At 37.5% G+C, this 18,171-nt stretch overlaps 1 protein-coding gene and 1 pseudogene across 6 annotated transcripts in view; one reads left to right on the forward strand and one right to left on the reverse strand.

The window, feature by feature from the left end:
• The window catches only part of LOC124232194 (lysine-specific demethylase 6A-like), a 173,640-nt gene extending 169,217 nt beyond the window's left edge, over positions 1-4,423 (reverse strand). For 5 of the 6 annotated variants that reach the window (XM_046649157.1, XM_046649159.1, XM_046649158.1 and 2 more), the window contains exons 1-2: positions 3,939-4,423; positions 3,668-3,731 (exon numbers count right to left, since the gene is read on the reverse strand). In XM_046649157.1, the coding sequence (XP_046505113.1) occupies positions 3,668-3,731; positions 3,939-4,090 (216 nt within the window). In that variant the 5' untranslated portion in view covers positions 4,091-4,423. Of the gene's footprint in view, positions 1-3,667; positions 3,732-3,938 lie in introns of those variants that run through there. The other variant, XM_046649160.1, reaches the window with a different exon arrangement.
• A 502-nt stretch (positions 4,424-4,925) lies between these two features.
• LOC124232188 (coiled-coil domain-containing protein 173-like) overlaps positions 4,926-18,171 on the forward strand; it is a 31,954-nt pseudogene continuing 18,708 nt past the window's right edge.

Raw genomic sequence — 18,171 nt, forward strand, 5'->3', positions numbered from 1 at the left:
AGAACAAAACTGTCCTAACAAGAAAATACTTTTTTAATGCATCAAATTATAGATAATTTCTAAATAGTAAAACATGACATTATTTCTATGATCAACTCAATCACTTTCCTAAACACTAGAAATTAATATATGTGTAAATGTCAGCAAGCAAAAATACATATAATGCAGATAACTTAAATACCACTATTCAAATATTACAATATAAAAAAACTCCTTCTGAAAACACTTTAATAAGTTTTCCCCCATGCAAGCAAATCAAATCTAGAAAAACACAAGCTTTAATAAACTTTAAACCAGCACTTTCATTACACAAAAACTTTTAAACATCAACTATTCTAAAAACAGCTCCCTGGGCAAAGAGCACACACATTGTTGAACAGTAAACTATGACTTTCCTATTAATCTTTCTACTGGTTAACAAAATTATCCCAAAAAAATTTCAGCAACTCATTATCTGGATCAAACTAAAACCTGATAGACACTTCTAAGTAAACAACAGCAATGGATATTTTAGCAATAGTTCCCTGAAGAGAGATTACAGTCCCCAGCGCTCTAGCATCACATTAAAGAAATGCTGCAACAGTAATGTTCCAGTTATATTTCAATTCTACTCTTTATCCTAACATAAAATCAATAAAAAGTTTTCCAAATTGCAATAAAGGTGATTGTTGATAATTTCTGTAAAAAGATTTGGTTAATTACGTAAACTACACTATAATTTAAAATCACCAAGTTAAAACATACTTTACCATAAGATTAAATGTTAGCATTGGTTAAACTGCAACCTATTTAAGATCATATGATGGTTCAAAAACTGATTAAACAACCACTAGCTATTTACAGCTTTCTTTTTAAATATCTAAAAATAAGATACTACACATTACTAATTTACTTTTTATTTTACAATTCCCAACACTGTATATCATATGGCAATCCTACAAAAATTCTTGTATTACAGATTTTTGAGAGTCTATGATTATACCGATTCTAATAGCATGTAAAAACACTTACATTAAAAAAAATTTTTAATCAGACTAAGAAAAACTAGCCATTTGGAGACGGTACCCTCAAAGGCTAGGAAAGTTGAGGGGAAGAGCCACTAATTCAAACACTAAGTTTGAGGAAATATGATGTCAAACTTTCCATGTAAATATTTCACTGGTGTTTTCACACTCACAAGGAAGCAACCAAGAATTACATGAGACAACACTATTCAGCATTTAAAAGGAACAAACTATTGATATACACAACACGGATAAATGTAAAAACTACACAGAATGAAAGAAAGCCAGACCAAAAAAGAACACATACTGAATGCTTCTATTTACATAATATTCTAGAAATGTAATCTACTGACAAAAAAAACACCAGTGGTGTGAAAGAATCAGGAAGGGCAGTAAGAAGGGACTTCGAAGGGGCAGAAGGAAACTTTAGGAGGTGATGGACATGTTCATTATCTTGACTGTGGTGACGGGTTCATGGATATACACTTACGTCAAAACTTATCGAGCTGTGCATGTTAAACATAGACAATTTTATTTTATGCCAATTTTAATTCAATAAGCTAGGACAAGGGGACTTAGGGAAGGAGGAATTCACGAAATTGCCAGGACACACCCCAGAATATTTTACCGCACTCAAGTTACTTTAACATTAAGGTTAATTACTCTGGACCCAAACAAGTAGGAATTCGCAAGAGTCTCAAAGCTAAATGAAGATAATCAAGTTAATTTTTTATTTCCACTTCACTCAAAATATTAATTGTAGTTTAAGAAAATGTAACATTATCCAGTGTTTTATGAAGCTACAATTCTTCTGAACATAATGAAAGTTCAAACTTTCCATATTTAAAATGCTATTGTAATCAACGTTCAGAAAGACATGCTCACCTTAACAATAACCAAACATAGTTCACTAATATTTAAACCCAATACTCCAAGTATTTAAAGAATTCATTTCCAACTGACAATATTAAGCATCACACATAATTTTCTGAACTCCAGCATCTGACTAAAGTTCTCAACAAGTATTTTCCTATCTTATCCATGTAAAACATCAAAAACCACATTACTTTTATTTCTTTGTTGTTATGACCATAGTAATAGATTTGTCCATTCTTTTTCAAAGTACCATGAGTACAAGTAATTTCACCAAGTAAAATGATCAAGTCAATACAATATAAAACAGCATTTTTCTTTTAAGTTCAAATTTTTCTTAATGTATTAAAGTAACTTTGAAAGTAAAATAAATATTCAAATTTTTTTAAAAATTAAGGCTGCTTAAATGACAGCAGAGCTAGTAATCATTTTGCCAGTGATATTTTTAGTGGAGCAATTATAATCTACATGTTGAAGGTTTAATTCTATTTCCATCATACGGGCTGGATTTACCGAAAAAAATTACACTTTCGTTTCTAGTCATTATTTGCGACCGAAACAAACAAACATAAAAGTGAGATTACAGGTTAAAAAAACACCTCAAACTACTATAAAAATTCACGACAAGGAAATATCATAAAAATAAAAACTATTTAACTCCTTCTTACTAGCAGCACACACCATGTCAACTTCATAGCCAGTGATTTTCAGCTAGAAAAGAAAATATCTAACGGAAGCAACATTTGTTGCCACACATACCAACTTTCGCAGTACCAACTGACAGCATGTAATATTTTAACATTTTTCTCAGGAGACAGAAAGTGACACAGAGACTGAGATTCCACAGCCTTTGTACAATAGTTTACATGAGAGTAACTGAATGTGCTACAGGTTGCTAAGCACATCCTAGGTTTATGGATGCTGCTGTGAAGCTTGGGAAGGTTACAAGGATTCCACTTTTAAATAACAGTCAGTTTTTACTAAGCACCACCAACTTACACCAAGCAACTGTAAGACCTACTCATTCACTCTTTACTGTTTCCCTATTCATACCTCTTCCCTCCCCCAGATCTTTCCCCTTCATTTCTCCTCCCACTAATTCCCGCCATCTTGGCTGAGAGGGGCAGCCATTACCTAAATGACAGTGCCAACAACTTTTCACACACATAACACAGGGAATCCTCCCTGCTTTATGTGAGACACAGGAAACTAGGCTCCAGAAAAAAAACACAATCACAAAATCGGATTCACAGCAATATTTCTGTGGCAGCTAGACCCAAACAATTAAACAAATCTCTTAAATTCAGGGCAAACACATACCAATCAGAACGTGGATCAAATACCCAATGCAAACTCTTCACCGCTGTAAAGTATCTGCAACTGACCCCTTCTGCGACCAGGAATATTAACAAAGCCTAAAACGTGTACTTAAAATTAGACATCACTAGCCGACCGTCAAAAGAAAGAACACTGTAGGGAGTAGCTAAGTCGGAAATTTTTCAAACACACATTCACGATCTTGCGACGCCAAAATTCAGCGATAACCGCCTAATCAAAACGCCCTAAAAATAACTGTTGAGCCTGATGGCCCCAAAGCTGCACTGCCTCTGCTCCTCAAGCTTTAAGACCGAATGTCGCAAGGCGGCAAGAGCGATATCCCAACTAAAGAAAGAGCAAAAATAGTTTTTCGCTGGCTGCCGCCACGAGCGCTTACCAACCTCTGGGGCCGCGAGAGCCGCAGCCAACAAGGTGCGGGCGGAGAAGATAGTGTTGGCCGGCGGTTGCCTTACCTTGCCCAGTAGAGTCTTTATCCTGGCGCCATCTTCGTGAAGCCTCACGAACCCAAAAAGACGGCTGTGGGAAGAGACACACGCGGCCCGTTAACGCTCCGAGAAAGCAACTGCCCCATCCCCTCCCCAGTCCGAGGCCGAGTGGCAACGACTGCCTGGAGAGCGCCGAGATAGCCCCCTGTCGCCACCAGAGGCAAGCTGTGATCGGGCCTCCACGAAGAGCAGCGCCAGCTGGTCCGGAACCAGCTGGGCAAGTGACGGCGACCCGTACCTGTCCAATCCACCGAGCGCCTCCCTCTCTTCGGCTGTCAAGTTGAAGGACCCCTCCTTGGTCTCGCCAGTAGCTCTTCCCGCCGCCATTTTCTTTTCCTCATCACCGAAAGCAGCGGTGGCGATAGCGAGAGACACTCCGCAGGACTTCATGGAAACCCCAAAAATATAAAACTCCAACCACGAAATCCACCAACCCCCAGTCCACAGCTCGAAAAGACGCCCTCGCCGCGTGAGACTGGCACACCAACTTTATCGCCGCCGCTTCCTCCACTGAGGGTGGCGGCGACAAAAAATCCCAAGGTGATGGCGAATGTAGGGGCTGCAGTGCTCGGCTACCCAGTCACATCCCGGGCTCGGAGGGGACAGCAGTAAAGGCGGAAGCTCGCGGTACTGGGATTTCTTAAAATCACAAACTTCGCCAGCACCAGCACAAAGTTCTTGTAATTGTGTCACACGGCGAACCCCTGAGTCGTCGTGACACCCCCTCCCCCCAGGCCGGCGCTGCCAATTGACGCGACCGGTTGTCTCACGTGATCTTTATTGACTCGCGTCAGCTGTGGCTCGACTGAACTTGCTAGGTGCGGAAGCCCCGCCCTTGAGGCGGTTCTGCCCCGACCGCCGACCAGAGAACGACAGGAGCGCCAGTTCCCACCTCTAATTGGTTGGTGGAGACGTCTGTCAGGAAAGGAGCCTAACCAGATGGAGCTAACTGCTAGGTTGTGGTAAGTAAACGCCGGTAGAGTCGGGAGGCTGCTGTCACTCTGGAGCTGAGGCGGTCAGGGAAGGGAGCGTTGTGAGAAGAGGAGATCAGGGAGGTCTCGCGGCGAACGCGACTGCCGTTCAAGGACGCAAGGATCTGCTTTACCTGCTCTGCAGCACGTGGCATTGTATATTGGTCTGGGAAGTGTCCTGTTATTGGCAAGTAGTGCATGGCACTGAACGTCCGCGCTGGGAACATTCAAGTCTTTTGGCACCTCTGGAAGTAATGGCTCGCGACCTGATGCTCCGTATGCTTCTTTGCCCCCATTCCTCTGAACCCCGTCTAAAGAGAACAGGTAAAGGCCCTGAGACCTCAGCCCTACTAACCAGGCCTCAGTGAATGAAGTGTCATCCGTGAGATCGGCTTGGCTGACTATAACTCTCTAACTCCGAAATGCTTTTGATGACAATTTCGTATAACCTGCGTTTATCAGTTAACGATCGTATGTTAGGAAAAAACAATCAGAAAAAATTAGGTTGCATCTCCAAAGTGTTGGTGTCTACTGCTCTGATCTCAGAGTGGGGCTTTAATGGAAGCTGCTTGTGGACTAACTTAAGAAAAAGAATAAAGTCATCACACTGTGAAGATGCAGTAAGCCTTAGAAACAAGTTGTAGTACCGCTTGCTTGTTCTGATCTTCTCTCAGTTGTAAATAAATAAATACCATAATTGAGACAAAAAAGGGCCTCTGGCAATTACTCTTTTTCAAAAGGCCAGTTCCATAATTATGTTTCATGTAACAAATCTTTTACAGGCTATTCCTTCAGTAGCTATGGGTAGAAAAATGCTAGTTTTTAATAGGTATCAAAAGAATTAGTTTTGTAATATTGGGGTGAATTTCCCTCTGGCTAAAGTTCACAACATATATTTGAACTTGGATTTTTAAGGAGAAAGACAATTTGGAGATACCTAACTGAGTAAGTTCTAACAGTATTTACTGAGAAACTATGGAAATCTCAACTATTTTTGCCCATAGATTCGTTTTCATTATTCTTTCATGAGTAAGTAAATTGACTCCAGTTTTGTAGATTATACAGAGGCAGCCAGGTGTGAACACACTTTCAGTTATTATGAAAATTTCAATTGTAAAAGTAATTTGCTTTTTGTTCTAATCTAGAATCTTTTGAGGTATGGGTTTATGGCAATAATAACTGGCACAGTCATTTTATTTTTACTTCTTGTTCTTAGAAAAATAGTCAGTTATGGGCTGCCTATGTGTTAATGGGGTTACAGTGTGGTCCTATCCCTTTCCATTTTTATTTCAACCCTTTGAAGCACTGGCCAGGCTACCTACTATGATATTTCTCTCTCTCAAAAAAAAAAAGAGAGTAAAAACCCTTAATTTAAAAGGCGTTTCCACAAGTAATACCAAATGGATAACCGCTATAAAACCCTTTTGGTTTTCATTTTTCTGCTCAGTCTGACAAACACACATTTCTCTGATTACATGTCTTCTGGCCTTCTCTATCCTGCCATCTTTTCACTGTTATCGATGTTTGTCTAGCTACTTTTGTTTTTGTAATGGAGACACCCTGTAATCCCAGCCCTCAAAAAAGTACCTACACAAATCCATTGACACAGTTCTGGTGCTAGCAACCTGATCTCCAAAAACGCTTTTGGTCCGCCGGACAATGGCTTCCTGTGCTCAGCTTTAAGGTACTAAAATGATAGTTGAGAGCCACCTGCCATGCTACAGCATCATTTAGTGCTCCGTGACAGACTTGAATCTGTCCACCCGTTGAGGAGCAAAGTGTGTTTGGTGCCAAAATTAAGTAAATCAGGCTGCAAGAGTGAGACACTGCAAGGTGTTCCAAAACCATGGAAGCAAGAGTAGAGAATTAACAGGTAGAAAAACATCTACACATTTAGGCATTGTAGCCATCATTTCACTGAAGATGGAAGAAAGCCTCACAGAACTAGGTTACTTGCTAGCATTAAAATGGGAAGGGCTTCAAGGGATAAAGAGGTGATAATTGAAAAAATGCTTTCTAAATATGTACTGTTTCGTTCCAAAATTTACCAGACACTTATGAAAGACCTCTTATAGGCCACCTTCTTCTAATGTGGCTCTTTCTTGGGAAGCAGTATAAGTAAATTCTGGAATACAGAGTGATGATTGCTATGAGATTGACCCAGTTTCTGCAGAGCTTACAGATGAGGCATCTGTGTCAGCCTTAAGGGACCAGGAAAGGCTCTTAGAGAACAGAAGATGGATTGGCAGGAGCTGTGGATGCGGGTATGTGTTGCAGGCAGAGGCAACGACATATCTATAAAAACACAGAAGCCACAGAATGTGAGTGTTCTAATAAATCCAAGATTCACTTGAGAATTTGAGTATGGCTGTGACCAACAGAGTGAAAGAAGAACAAAACCTCAAGGTTGGAAAATTAGGCAAGACTGTGAAGAGTGTAGAAAGGCACACCAAAGAATTATACCAGAGTTTACAGTGAGCTACTAAAGGCTCTCAACCCTTCTTTTAGTACCATAAAAGCAATTTCAGCTGGAAAAATAATAACAGTATGGTTATTGTTGCTCCGTTTCAAGCAGAGATTTCCTTTCTTAAAAACAGCTTTCCTTTCACTGAGCTCAGAGCTGGCACTACGTTCAATGAATATTAGCAAGTTGCCTGAAAAGATTTTGCTAGATACCGAGACACTTTTAAGGTAGCCTTTAGTTCTTGGGCTCTGAGCTTCCGTGTGCTTTACTCTCAAATGGTTTATAAAGGGTGTAGCACAAAATGGAGATGTTTCTATTATTACTCACTTCTGTAGAAAGGATAAAATGGCCCATATTGTTACATTCCTGAAAATATTTAGTAACTTTAATATTATTGTCCCCAAAAGCTTTAATCTTGCAACATTATCTTTTGCCAAACAAAGATTTAGAGCATTGCTGGGTTTTGATTTGTTAAACTAACTTCTGGTCCAATTAGTATGAAAATCACATTCACAAACTTGAGCTGAGGTACCCATATCTGGTAGTGCTATGGTTTGGTTACATTTTCAATAAAAGCTTTTGTTTGTTCTAAGTAAATAACCAACAATAGGTAGTTCTATAATTTATGAATTAAATACAGCAAAATAAGTCTCCCTTTCTTTAAAAAGAAAGCCAAAACTTAGTGACATTGATATCACATGATTTTACAATTTGCTGTTTGTGTGTGGGCTGAGAACAAATGATCAACTATTTGCATTCTCACATTAGACTAAGGGAATATTTGTCCTGTTGATCCATCTCCTGTCCTAAAATCTTCTAAGGAATGGGTAGTAGAAAAAATAAAACAATTATGGAAGTGAAGGGACATTAACAACCCTGGAAAACATATCAATATCTTAGAACTTAAAAGGTAGAAATCATCCAGTCTCGTGATTAACCAACTGTGTTCTTTGGAGCACTGGGCTCTCAGCCATAACTCAGAGATGCTGGAAATAGGAAGAGGGTATTGTTTAAAGAGACATCAATGCAGAGCACTTCTGTATTTATCTGTTTTATATGAATGATGTACAGCGCACGCTACAAAAGATCTAATTTAATAAGAACAAGGTTCTTCTATTTGAGAAGAGTTTGAAAATGACATCCATTGTACACACACAAAAAAACAAATCCAGATAGGTCAGGTGACTAGCCCAAGGTGAACTGGCCAACGAATAATGGAAGAACTTGGATTAGAACACCTCAGTGTGGAACCTTTTCAAAGTAAGAGATTATAAATTAATCTTTAATATTTTCTTTTCTTTAACATATGAAATAGTGTCAGAAGTGTTTCCCATACACACACTCAAGGAAGAATATCAGAAGAGATTTCCGTTGTTTTTAATAAGATATTAAATAACCTGAAAAACATTCTGGCTCAAAAAAATAGAAATGCTGTCCTTTAAATACTTGATTTGGCTCAAACTAACATAAGGGCAATTCTCAGTGAACAAGAAAAAAGGATGCTGAATATCACATTTGTAACTGTGTGGCAGTCTCTACAATAAAAAGCAAGGGAGAGTAGGAGCAGCTGTCCCCAAAACTAACAATAGCAAGTCAGGATCCCAGAAACGGTGAGGAATTCTAACAAAGATCTCTGAAAAATTAAGGGCCCTTAAAAGTCACGTATCTTTGGCAAACACGTATGGTAGAAAAAACTCAAGAGAAAGACGGAGAGACAAGACAACGGCAGGTGATGAGGAAATTTATCGTGGCATTACTTTTGGGTGGGAAAGTGACTCTTCCGCGATAAGCTATAACCTAAGTTTGTCACCACAAGATTGGGTGTTATATTTACTCTTCTGCATAATATTAGAAAATATAAATGGAGAAATCAGAAAAAATTAGTCCTGGCCTTGTTATGACTGGAGTGCCTACAAAAGTCAGAGATAAGTTGCTCTGAGATATACACAGGTTTCCCACACTTAAATCTTCACTGAAAACGAATTCACAGTGCAAAAGTATGTAATACGCAAGGAAACAAAGTGAGCAAAATAAGCAAATAGTGGAATTAAATCCAGTGGTCTACATTTTATAATGATAGAGCTTTCCAAAATTCTATCTAGATTCAAAAATAATCGTGTTTAAAGTAAACACACATTTATTTATTTATTTTTAAAGATTTACACCTGAGCTAACAATTGTTGCCAATTTCCTTTTTTTCCCCTGCTTTTTCTCCACAAATCCCCCAATACATAGTTGTATATTCTTAGTTGTGGGTGCTTCTAGTTGTTGCATGTTGGATGCAACCTCAACATGGCCTGATATGTGGTGCCATGTCCATACCCAGGATCCAAACCACTGAAACCCTAGAAGCAGAGTGTGTGAACTTAACCACTGGCCCACAGGGCCAGCCTGTAGACACACATTTAAAATAAAGAAATTTTAAACATAGAAAAGAAACAAGATATGATATTTTTAAAAGAGTAGGAAGATTTTTAAAAAACAATAAGAATTTCACCAAAAGAAAATTATAGTAGAAATTATAACAGATACTACAGATAGATGAAGGATTACAAGAGAATACTATGAAAAATTATAATCCAACAAATTTGATTATTGGATCAAATTTAGAAGAGTGAGATAAATTCCTAGAATTATACAACCTTCTAAAACTGAATTAAAAAGCAACATAGACTATGAATAGACTGATCAGTAGTAAGGAGATCAAAACAGTAATCATAGACCTAGCAAAAACACAAAAGTCCAGGATCAGATGGATTCCCTGGTGAATTCTGCCATTGATTCAGAGAAGATTTAATACGTATACTCCTCAAACTCTCCAAAAAATTGAAGAGTAGGTATGTTTCCTAACTCATTTTACAAGCCAACATTACTCTGATACCAAACCCAGACAAGGACAACACAAAAACGAAAATGACAAGCCAATATTGCTTACGACCATAGATGCAAAAATCCACAACAAAATATGAGCAAATTGAATACAACAATACATTAAAAGGATCACACACCACAATCAAGTGGTATTTAATCCATGGATGCAAGGCTGTCTCAACATCCATAAATGAACTGACATAATACATCACTTTAACAAAGTGAAGAATAAAAACCACATAATCATCTCAGTAGATGCAGAGAAAGCATTCAACAAGATACAATATCCATTTGTGATAAAACCTCTGAATAAAATGGGTATGGGAGGAAAGTACCTGGACATAACACAGGCCACATATGACAACCCCACAGCAAACATCATACTCAATGGTGAAAATATGAAAACTATCCCTCCAAGAATAGGAATGAGACAAGGATGCCCACTTTTGCCACTCTTCTTCAACATAGTATTGGAGGTCCTCACCACAGCACTTGGGGAAGAAAAAGAAATGGATCTAAATTGGACAGGAAGAAATAAAACTGTCATTATTTGCACATTATAGGGTTTTATACGTTAAAAACTCTAAAGAATCCACTGAAAACTATTCAAGTAATAAATACAATAACACTGCAAGGTACAAAGTCAATATACAAAAATCTGTTGTCTATACACTAACAAAAAATAGCAGAAAGAGAAATAAATAATACAATCTCATTTACAGTTGCAAGAAAAGAATAAAATATCTAGGAATAAATTTAACCAAAGAAGTTAAAGACCTGTACACTGAAAACTGTAACACATTGTTGAAACAAATTGAAAAAGACACAAAGGAATGCAAAGATTTTCTGTAGAAGGGTTGGAAGATTTAATATAGTTAAAGAATCCATACTACCTAAAGCAATCTATAGATTCAATGCAATTCCTATCAATATCCCAACAAGATGTTTCACAGAAATAGAATAAAGAATCCTAAATCTTACATAGAACAAAAGAACCTGAATAGCGAAAGCAAGACAGAAAAAAGAACAAAGATGGTAGCATCACACTCACTGATTTCAAAGTGTACTACAAAGCTATAGTAATCAAAACAGCAATGGCACTGGCACAAAAACAGACACAAAGATCAAGGGAACAGAACTGCGAGCCTAGCAATAAACCCACAGGTTTATGGACCGATAATGTTTGATAAAGGAGGCAAGAACATACAGGGAGAAAAGAAAGTGTCTTCGATACATGGTCTTGGGAAAACTGAACAGCCACATGCAAAAGAATGAAAGTAGACCATTATCTTACACCATACACAAAAACTAACTCCAAATGGATTAAAGACTTGAGTGTAAGATCTGAATCCATAAAGTTCCTAGAAGCAAACATAGGCAGTATGCTCTTTGACATAGTTAGTGGTATCTTTTGGAATATGTCTCCTCAGACAAGGGAAACAAGAACAAAAAACAAACAAATGGGACTACATCAAACTAAAAAGCTGCTACATGTCAAAGGAAACCATCAGTAAAATGAAAGGACAACATAACATTTAGGGGAACATATTTGCAAAATCATATATCTGTTAAAGGGTTAACATCCAAAATATATAAAGAACTCATACAACTCAACAACTCAAAAACAAATAACCAGATTTAAAAATTGGCAGAGGATCTGAATAGATATTTTTCCGAAAAGATATACAGATAGTTAACAGGCACACGAAAAGATGTTAAGCATCACTAATTATTAAGGAAGTGCAAATCAAAACCACAATGAGACATCATTTCTTCTCCCTCAGAATGGCTATTATGAAAAAGACAAGAAATAATCAGTGTTGGATGTGGAGAAAAGGGAGACCTCATGCACTGCTGGTGGGAATGTAAATTGGTGCAGCTACTATGGCAAACGTTATGAAGATTCATCAGTAAATTAAAAATAGAAATACCTTTTGATCCAGTGATTCCACTTCTGGGTATTTATCCAAAGAACAAAAAAACCAGTAATTTGAAAAGACGTATCCACCCCTATGTTCACTGCAGCATTATTCACAATGGCCAAGATTTGGAACCAACCTAAGTGTCTGTCAACAGATGAAAGGATAAAGAAGATGTGGGATATAGATATAACGGAATACCACTCAGCCATAAAAAAGGTGAAATCTTGTCATTTGTGACAAACATGGATGAAACTTGAAGGTATTATTCTCAGTGAAATAAGAGGGAGAATTCCAAATACGGTATGATTGCATTCATGTGGAAGATAAAATAACAACTAACAAACACAGATACAGAGAGTAGATTTGTGGTTACTAGAGGAGAAGTAGGATAGGGGTGTGTGAAGGGAGTAAAGGGGAACATTTGTATGGTGACAGATGGCAACTAAACTTTTTGTGGTAAACATGATGTGGTCTCTACAGAAGTCAAAATATAATAATGTAAATCTGAAATTTATTTCATGTTATAAACCAATGTTACCCCAATAAAAAAATTTAAAAAAAGAAAATAATTGTTTGCTCTTTTTTTGAATAAGAAGTATTTTTGTTATTCAATAATTTCTCTTTTACTATTTCTTATGATCTCATTCTCTTCTAGATCTTATTGTTTTTAAAGTCAACAAGTCACCCAAAGTCTTATTATTGTTCATTTGAATTTTATATGCCTCTATTTATATCTGGCTGTTTTTAAGATATTTTTCATTGGTTTAATCAGTTTTGCTATGATATTACCTTGGTGTGGCTTTCTTTATATTTATGCTATTGTTCTAATAAGGGTTCTCCAATCTGTGACTTGATTTCTATTGTCAATTTTAGAAAATTCTCTTCAAAGAGTGCTTCTACTTCTACCACAGGCTGCTTCTGTTACCACACTTTTCTTTTCTTTTCCTCATTCCTCACTCTCTTTCACAGGTCTCAAGTTACCAGGTGAAAACTGTTCTGAAGTTATTTCTTTACCACAACAGAGTTTCCCTTCTTGGTGCTCTAAGAAACTCCAACTCTTTAAATTTTTTAGAAAAAACAGAAAGACTGTGAACCATCTTGTTCTCTTGTTCCTTCTTGACTCAGTGATGGTGGGGCTTTTGCACAACTCTATTTCACCAGAGAATCTTTCTTCCTGTTCTGACGGACCAATCTCTGGAAGTATATTTCTAAGTTAGAACTTAAAATATGATTGTCTAAAGGCTGATCATCAAGGTCTTTTTTTTTTTTTATTGAGTTATTGATAGGTTACAGTCGTGAAATTGCAATTGTACGTTAATGTTTGTCAGTCATGTTGTAGGTGCACACTTCACCCTTTGTGCCCACCCCCTACCCCACCTTTCCCCTGGTATCCACTAAACTGTTCTTGGTCCATAGTGTTAAATTCCTCATATGAGTGGAGTCATACACAGATTATCTTTCTCTTGCTGGCTTATTTCACTTAACATAATTCTCTCAAGGTCCATCCACGTTATTGCAAATGGAATGATTTTGTTCTGTTTTGCAGCTGAGTAGTATTCCATTGTATATATGTACCACATCTTTATCCATTCGTCTGGTGATGGGCACTTAGGCTGCTTCCACGTCTTGGCTATTGTAAACAGTGCTGCAATAAACATTGGGGTGCACAGGACTTTTGGGATTGCTGACTTCAAGCTCCTTGGATAAATACCCAGTAGTGGGATGGCTGGATCGTATGGTAGTTCTATTTTTAATTTATTGAGGAATCTCCATGCTGTTTTCCATAGTGGCTGCACCAGTTTGCATTCCCACCAGCAGTGTGTGAGGGTTCCTTTTTCTCCGCAACCTCTCCAACATTTGTTGCTATTAGTTTTAGATATTTTTGTCATTCTAATGGGTGTAAGGTGATATCTTAGTGTAGTTTTGATTTGCATTTCCCTGATGATCAGCGATGATGAGCATCTTTTCATGTGCCTATTGGCCATCAGTATATCTTCTTTGGAGAAATGTCTGTTCATGTCTCCAGCCCATTTTTTGATTGGGTTGTTTGAGGTTTTGTTGTTGAGTTGCAAGAGTTCTTTATATATTACGGATATTAAGCCTTTGTCAGATATATGACTTGCAAATATTTTTTCCCAGTTAGTGGCTTGGTTTTTTGTTTGAATCCTGTTTTCATTTGCCTTGAAGAAGCTCTTTAATCTGATGAAGTCCCATTTGTTTATTCTTTCTATTGTTTCCCTTCTCTGAGAAGGCATGGTGTCCGAAAAGATCCTTTTAATACTGATGTCAAAGAGTGTACTGCCTACGTTTTCTTCCAGAAGCCTTATGGTTTCAGGTCTCACCTTTAGGTCTTTAATCCATTGTGAGTTTATTTTGGTGAATGGTGAAAAAGAATGGTCAATTTTCATTCTTTTACATGTGGCTTTCCAGTTTTCCCAGCACCATTTGTTGAAAAGACTTTCTTTTCTCCATTGTAGGCCCTCAGCTCCTTTGTCAAAGATAAGCTGTCCACAGATGTGTGGTTTTATTTCTGGGCGTTCAGTTCTGCTCCATTGATCTGTGTACCTGTTTTTGTACCAGTACCATGCTGTTTTGATTACTGTAGCTATGTAGTATGTTTTGAAGTCAGGGATTGTGATGCCTCCAGCGTTGTTCTTTTTCTCAGGATTGCTTTAGCAATTCGGGGTCTTTTGTTGTCTCAAATGAATTTTAGGATTCTTTGTTCTATTTCTGTAAAGAACGTCATTGGGATTCTGATTGGGATGGCACTGAATCTGTAGATTGCTTTAGGTGGAATGGACATTTTAACTATGTTTACTCTTCCAATCCATGTACATGAAATGTCTTTCCATCTCTGTATGTCGTCATCCATTTCTTTCAGAAAAGCCTTGTAGGTTTCGTCGTATAGGTCTTTTACTTCCTTAGTTAAATTCACCCTGAGGTATTTTATTCTTTTTGTTGTGGTTGTGAATGGTACTGTGTTCTTGAGTTCTTTTTCTGTTAGTTTGTTATTAGAGTATAGAAAGGCTACTGATTTATGCAAATTGATTTTGTACCCTGCAACTTTGCTGTAGTTGTTGATTACTTCTAAGAGTTTTCCAATGGATTCTTTGGCGTTTTCTATATATAACATCATGTCATCTGCAAACAGCGAGAGTTTCCCTTCTTCCCTCCCTACTTGGATTCCTTGTATTCCTTTTTCTTGCCTGATTGCTCTGGCCAGGACCTCCAGTACTATGTTAAATAAGAGTGGTGATAGAGGGCATCCTTGTCTCGTTCCTGTTTTCAGGGGGATGGGGTTCAGTTTTTGCCCATTGAGTATGACGTTGGCTATGGGTTTGTCATATATGACCTTTAGTATGTTGAGGTAGTTCCCTTCTATGCCCATTTTGTTCAGAGTTTTTATCATAAATGGCTGTTGGATCTTGTCAAATGCTTTCTCTGCATCTATTGAGATGATCATGTGGTTTTTATTCCTCAGTTTGTTGATGTGGTGTATCACGTTGATTGATTTGCGGATGTTGAACCATCCCTGTGTCCCTGGTATGAATCCCACCTGATCCTGATGTTTGATTCTTTTGATGAATTGCTGAATTCTGGTTGCCAAAATTTTGTTGAGAATTTTTGCATCTATGTTCATCAGTGATATTGGCCTGTAGTTCTCTTTTTTCGTGGTGTCCTTGTCAGGTTTTGGGTTCAGCGTGATGTTGGCCTCATAGAATGTGTTAGGAAGTGTTCCATCCTCCCTAATTTTTTGGAATAGCCTGAAAGCGATAGGTATTAAATCCTCCCTGAAAGTTTGGTAGAATTCCCCAGGAAAGCCATCTGGTCCTGGGGTTTTATTCTTTGGGATGTTTTTGATTGCTGTTTCAATCTCTTTCCTTGTGATTGGTCTGTTCAAATTGTCTGCCTCTTCTTGAGTGAGCTTTGGGAGATTGTAGGAGTCCAAGAATTTATCCATTTCCTCTAGGTTATCCATTCTGTTGGCATATAGTTTTTTGTAGTATTCTCTTATAATCTGTTGTATTTCTGCAGAGTCTGTTGTTATTTCTCCTTGCTCATTTCTGATCTTGTTTATTTGAGCTTTCTCCCTTTTTTTCTTTGTAAGTCTGGCTAGTGGTTTGTCAACTTTATTTATCTTCTCAAAAAACCAGCTCTTTGTCTCATTGATCCTTTCTACTGCCTTTTTCATTTCAATAGTATTTATTTCTGCTCTGATTTTTATTATTTCTCTCCTTCTGCTGACTTTGGGCTTCATTTGTCTTTCTTCTCTAGTTCAGTTAGGTCTGCTTTAAGGTTGCTTATTTGGGATTTTTCTTGTTTGTTAAGATGTGCCTGTATTGTGATGAATTTTCCTCTTAATACAGCTTTTGCTGTATCCCATATGAGTTGGTATGGCATGTTATCATTTTCATTTGTTTCCAGGTATTTTTTTATTTCTTCCTAGTTTCTTCAATGATCCATTGCTTGTTCAGTAGTGTGTTGTTTAGTCTCCATATCTTTGTGCCTTTCTCAGCTTTTTTCTTGCAATTAATTTCTAGCTTTATAGCACGATGATCTGAGAAGATGCTTGTTATTATTTCAATTTTTTTAAATTTGTAGAGGCTTGCCTTGTTTCCCAACATATGGTCTATCCTAGAGAATGTTCCATGTGCACTTGAGAAGAATGTGTATTCAGCTCTTTCAGGGTGGAGTGATCTATATATGTCTATTAAGTCCAATTGTTTTAGTTTTTCATTTAGCTCCCCTATTTCCTTGTTGATTTTCTGTCTGGATGATCTGTCCATTGATGTGAGTGGGGTGTTGAGGTCCCCTACTATTATTGTGTTGTTTTTAACATCTTCCTTTAGGTCTGTTAATAGTTGCTTTATGAATCTTGGTGCTCCTGTGTTGGGTGCATAGATATTTATAAGCGTTATTTCTTCTTGATGAAGTGTCCCTTTGATCATTATGTATTGTCCCTCTGTGTCTCTCTTTACCTGTCTTATTTTGAAATCCACTTGGTCTGATATGAGAATTGCAACACCTGCCTTTTTTTCCTTGCTATTTGCTTGAAGTATTGTCCTCCATTCCTTCACCCTGAGTCTGTGTTTGTCCTTGGGGCTGAGGTGTGTTTCCTGGAGGCAACAAATTGTTGGATCTTGTTCTTTAATCCATTTTGCCACTCTGTGTCTTTTTATTGGAGAGTTCAATCTGTTTACATTGAGAGTGATTATTGATGCATGTGGACTTAATGCTGTTAATCTGTCGCTCATTATCTTGTTTTCCTGTGTTTCTTTTCCCATGTGCTTTAGACTACCCATTTAATACTGCAATTTCTTATGCTGGGTTTCTTAGATTTTTCCTTATTTATGATTTGTGACTCTGTTCTGTACTTTATTTTAGTGTCTACCTTGAAGTTTGTATTTAGAATCTCATGTATAATATAGTCTATTCTCTGGTGGTCTCTTACCTACTTGACCAATACTGATTTAGACCCTTTGCTCTTCACCTCCTAAATAATTATTTTCATTTTTTTATTCCAACTCGTCTTATTCATTTGTAGTTAGAGTGCCAAGATCGTCCTTGTTTTGGTAGTTTCCTTACCTTTACCCTAATGCTATAATTGAATATTTGCTATCCTGTTTTGGTTCTATCCATTGGTCTCCCTAGTCTGTGGATTGTGTCCCCTTTCTCCCTTTTTTCTTTTTTCAAGTATGAGAGCCTTCTTGAGGATTTCTTGTAATGGAGGGCTTTTAGTTACAAATTCCCTTAACTTTTGTTTGGAAAAGATTTAATTTCTCCCTCATATCTGAAGGAAATTCTTGCTGGATAGAGTATTCTTGGCTGAAGGTTTTTATCCTTTAAAGCTTTGAATATATCACTCCATTCTCTCCTAGCTTGTAGGAGATTTCTCTGTAGAGAAATCCGCTGACAATCTGATAGGGGCTCCTTTATAGGTTATTCTCTCTTTTTTTCTTACTTCCCTGAGTATTCTCTCCTTATCATTCCTATTTGCCAACTTTACTATTATGTGCCTTGCAGTAGGTCTTTTTACATTGACAAATCTAGGAGATCTAGAACCCTCCTCTACACACATTTCTCCGTTGATCCCTAGATTTGGGAAGTTCTCTTCAATAATTTCATTAAGCACACTTTCTGCTCCATTTTCCTTTTCCATATTCTCGGGAATTCCTGTGATCCTTATGTTCTTACTCCTCATTGAATCCATTATCTCTTGGAGATTTTCCTCATTTTTTTAAA

The sequence above is a fragment of the Equus quagga genome, unplaced genomic scaffold, assembly GCF_021613505.1.
Source record: "Equus quagga isolate Etosha38 unplaced genomic scaffold, UCLA_HA_Equagga_1.0 HiC_scaffold_32_RagTag, whole genome shotgun sequence".
Taxonomy (NCBI): domain Eukaryota; kingdom Metazoa; phylum Chordata; class Mammalia; order Perissodactyla; family Equidae; genus Equus; species Equus quagga.